The following is a 4,288-nucleotide window of genomic DNA, read 5'->3' as shown; positions in this document are numbered from 1 at the left end:
AAGTTCATTAGACATGCTTGTCATTACAAAAATGTCATTGCCTCAACTCTTTACATCATTTTCCTACAACCGATATAATAGTAACCTATAAACCCCCCCTTTTTTTCTTAACTAGTGCATGACTCATTATCATATATTATTTCATTTTACTTAAAATTTTTAAGCCATTTTTTTTCAAAGTAAAAATTGCCAGAATAGTCATATCTACTATATTTTGAAATAAAGAGATATATGAACCTGTAGATTGTCCCTTAAAATGCTATCAAAAAAAGAATGTCCCTTAAAATTCAAGAAATATCTCTCTTCTTTCTATAAATATGAACAAATCAGCTACAATAATCACTTAACGAGATCCCTCTGATCTCTCCCATCCCTTCTATTCTTAAAGGAAAAAAGATCAATAGAAGTATTATAGTGTTTGTATTACACCAAAGCTAAGGATACATTAAATGTTTGAATTGCATTTCTCACAGCCTCAACATCAACATCAATTAACTTCCCTGTCTTTGATGATATTACTGTGCATTTCTTCTCTTCAGCTTGTGGAACAAACAGGTTTCCCTTCTCTTTTGAGCCAAATAACCCAATACTACAGTACCAAGAACAATAAGTACATATCAGACGCATTCTACATTAACTGAATCAATGAGATTGAACATTTTCATTTCTGTAATTTAACCCTAAACATTATATCTTGAAGATCCACTTTTTTCCTTCAAGGCTAAATAAATGTGTCCTTAATTGTGAAGGTGAGGAATTTAGTTTGGGCTAACCCAGTGGCAATTGGCCCCCTCACGTTGGGAAAAATTATAAATGTGGTGTATAAGTTTTAATATTTTACATTCATAGCCTTGAAATTCTGAACTTCTTACCCTTAAGTTTTAATATTTTGCATCTCTACCCTGGAGATTTAAGATTTTGCACCTCCTCACATTTACTAACCAATAGTATATATTATTCATAAAAATCACCTGGGTTTCTCACGTGCATGTGCAAGTTGGATAGCAGCTGTGTTTGTAGCTATTATCCCAGCAGAATCATTAATAAGAGCAGCCAACTGAAACCACAGAAAAGAAATCAAAATCCCATTAGTAATATGAAAAGTCCAAAATAGGTCTAAAAAGCCTATTACTCTGTCTCTTAGACCTCAGTGTTTCCCTTTTTGTTTCTAAAATTAGGCTATTTGTTATTTGAATGACAGATATTTAAGTACCTGTCCTGGGGTAGTGATGAAGACTACGCTAGCATCTTCTCCAACAACTTCCTTCACATTTTCTCTTTCTTTCTCATGTGGAATCACAAAGACTGGCCTAAAATCCCTATTAAAATGAACATGAACAGGTATAAATACTGTCAGTACTGTTTTATTAGCTCTTGTTTATTATTATCATTTTTTTTGGGGGGGGGGGGCACGGAGACCAAAACCTTGCAACTATAATTCAATGCTGTGTCAATATAAAATGCAATGCAAATTGGTTTTTTTTTTTTTTTTTGAGGGGGGGGGGGACTAGTCATATTTCTTCACTTAAAACTCATGCAAGAGCAAAATATGAAAATGTAAGGCTTCTTGATCTGTCTGCATTATGAATATGAAAGAGTAGTTCATAAACAATTGCATGCATATGTCTAAAAGCTTAAATCAATCCATTTAGACTAATTTTAGTTTCAATCCTGCAGTTCAAAGATAACCTTCCATACCTTATCTCCTCAGCAATCTCAGCCCATACTTCAATAGGCAACAAGCTATCAGCATCACCTTTAGACTGCATTGAAGCCTTTGAATCTGATTGTATCCCATGAATTACAATATATTTCCCCTTTTCTGCTCCTGCTTTCTTGTACTTTTCCTCCACATAATCCTTCAGCTTCCTTGAAATTGATACTCTAAGCGGTGGCACAGGTTGCCTCGGGACACTTCGAAATGGTCTTCCTAACCAGTCAACCATCTGATGATACCTACACCAGCAAACTCATTGAAAGGAAATTACCAGTTGTAAACTGCCTCACAATTTTTACTCGGTTAAAGCAATATCATTATTGCAAGGCAAGTTGAAGGCATAAAAACAGAACGAAACTCTAAAATCTTAGTGCTTTACCATATACTCACATATTATATCCTCCCTCTGAGAGATTTAGTCTATCTGGCTTAAATGTTTCAGATAAAAGTAATCCTGCTCCTGCAGCATTCACATTTGGGTACACATAGCTAACTCTATCTCGAGCTGTTGTCATAAACAAAAATGCAGCATGGCCTAGGCCTGCCAATTTGGTGGATAAAACCATGTCATAGTACCTATTCTGTAGGCACAATAGAACAATGCATTACTATTGAGAAACCCTCCAAATATATGAAAGTCCATCTAAAAATATATCAAGAAGACTTTCAGCCAACATGAATAGCACTTACTTTTTCTATGATTGCAAGACATTTGTAATGTTTGGTAGGTAGAAAAGTATCATTTACAAAACAGATGTTGGATATTTTAATTATTTAATGGTATTTCAAAAGGAATTATATTTTTATTAATAATATTAATTACTATTTACGATTATTTATTTTATATTAAATCTCATTATCCGAAATGGTTTTTCATTTGCATTAAAGTGTCATTAACAGTGTTTTATTGCCCAAAGTGTATGACATTTCTGCCAAAGGCAGCGGTGTTTGGGTTCTAGCGCACAATCCCAAGCTTTCAGGCACTCTCATCTCCTCCCCTCCTAGTGCTTTTCCTGAGTTATTTTGTATTTTTTGCTATTTTGTTACCCTATTAATTTTACAGGAAAGTTCCACTTAATCCTAAAAAACTCCAACGACTATGCCGTATTGCTATTAAGGATAGAGTCTTTAGGCATGACTCGAAATGGATTTTCTATAGGATTTTCTAACAGGAAATAGAAAATGCACAAATCCCTTTTTCTTTCTAAGTACATTTCCCATTTTATTTATAGAAAATACTTTTCGTATAACATGCGAATGTCTTTTGTGCATGATATTTGGAACTAAACTCTTTCCTTTTCACATTGCTTCAATTCATAATATATGTAAGCTTTTTTGGAGTGCTTGTAACTGAAAATGATGAGTTTCATAGCACAATTCTGGTCCAGTATAACTAAAGCTCATCAGACTTAGCAGAAAGGAAATTCTGTACTCAAATTGCATTAATGGAATTTATTTTTCAGATCACAAACAAGTTGGCTTCAATGTCAACATGTACTTTGAGACAAACGCCCTTTTAGCTATCCCAATCTCTGTAGAGATCAACATTTGATGATAATCAAAATCTTTAGTATATTAACAGTAAGACTTAGAAATATGCGAACCTTGAGAAGTCCAACCATATCAGTGTACTCTGCAGGCTCTGGAAAATAATCATCAGGATCATAGACATTTGCCCACCTCACATTCTTGTTCAGCTCAAAAGTCTGCTTCCCTCTCTCAGACGCCAAAACATCAATCTGAACACCAGGATATCTATCCTTAAGCAACTGAATAGCTGGAAAGAACAACAGATTCTCATAAACACCACCAGAGATCACACAGCAGCACCTCCTCACATCTCCTCTCACTTTCAAAGCCAGAGATGCAATCTCCACAGAATACCCAGAAGGAAATTTCAAGAACCCGTATGGATTATTCGGATCATCGGGCGGCCTTGGATCCTCTTCCTGCTTCCCATCTGAAAACAAGGACCCATACTCCATGGTCGGGTCTTCCCCGTCATCAAAAGGGTCAAGCCATGGGTTCTTCTTCTTGGCATTTGTGTGAATGCTGCGTCTGATGCTGGAATTATGGGGTTGATGGTCTGATGAGCTCAAGAATGGAAGTTGGGCGGAGTTAATGGAAGGAATTGAAGGCGGGGTTGTGAGTAGAGCTGAGAAAGGTTTTGGATTTGGGAGTAAGTGGGTGGCCGCCATTGAGCTGCGAAAAAAGGTGTACCTTGGTAGTTGGTATTCTGGTTTCGTTAGTGATAGTTGAATTGAAGTAGTGCCTTTTGGAATTTCAACGAGTGGACAAGAGATGGATAATGTGGATCATGAACTTTTCTTGCTTGTTTGTGTGAGTGTAGTGTCATGTTATCCAACAAACAAAAAAACTGACCCACATCTCAAAAGGATATAAATTTAAATTTAGGTGTGTGTCGCACCCGAAAAATGCAATGTGAACAGTACACTAGTGAAGGTCCCGGCCTTTACGGCAGGAACTGGCTGAACGAGGAGTCGCCACCAAGATTTTGAGAGAAATCTCGAGAAACCGATTAATGTAAGATAAGGATGGTCTGCGAAATCA

General features: G+C 36.2%; 1 protein-coding gene across 1 annotated transcript; it reads right to left on the bottom strand.

Moving 5' to 3' along the window:
• Positions 1–286: 286 nt before the first annotated feature.
• LOC129291299 (photosynthetic NDH subunit of subcomplex B 1, chloroplastic-like) lies at positions 287–3,963 on the bottom strand. Its single transcript, XM_054928585.1, has 6 exons — positions 3,322–3,963; positions 2,108–2,298; positions 1,699–1,956; positions 1,214–1,319; positions 972–1,057; positions 287–589 (listed from the first exon to the last, which is right to left on the bottom strand). The coding sequence occupies exons 1-6, from the start codon at positions 3,913–3,915 to the stop codon at positions 424–426; spliced, it is 1,401 nt and encodes a 466-aa protein (XP_054784560.1). The 5' UTR covers positions 3,916–3,963; the 3' UTR covers positions 287–423.
• Between the last annotated feature and the right edge of the window lie 325 nt (positions 3,964–4,288).

This window comes from Prosopis cineraria, unplaced genomic scaffold, assembly GCF_029017545.1.
Source record: "Prosopis cineraria cultivar Desert tree isolate PC_DT_omini unplaced genomic scaffold, ASM2901754v1 PC13, whole genome shotgun sequence".
NCBI classification, from domain to species: domain Eukaryota; kingdom Viridiplantae; phylum Streptophyta; class Magnoliopsida; order Fabales; family Fabaceae; genus Prosopis; species Prosopis cineraria.
This window is presented reverse-complemented; position numbering and strand designations above follow the sequence as displayed.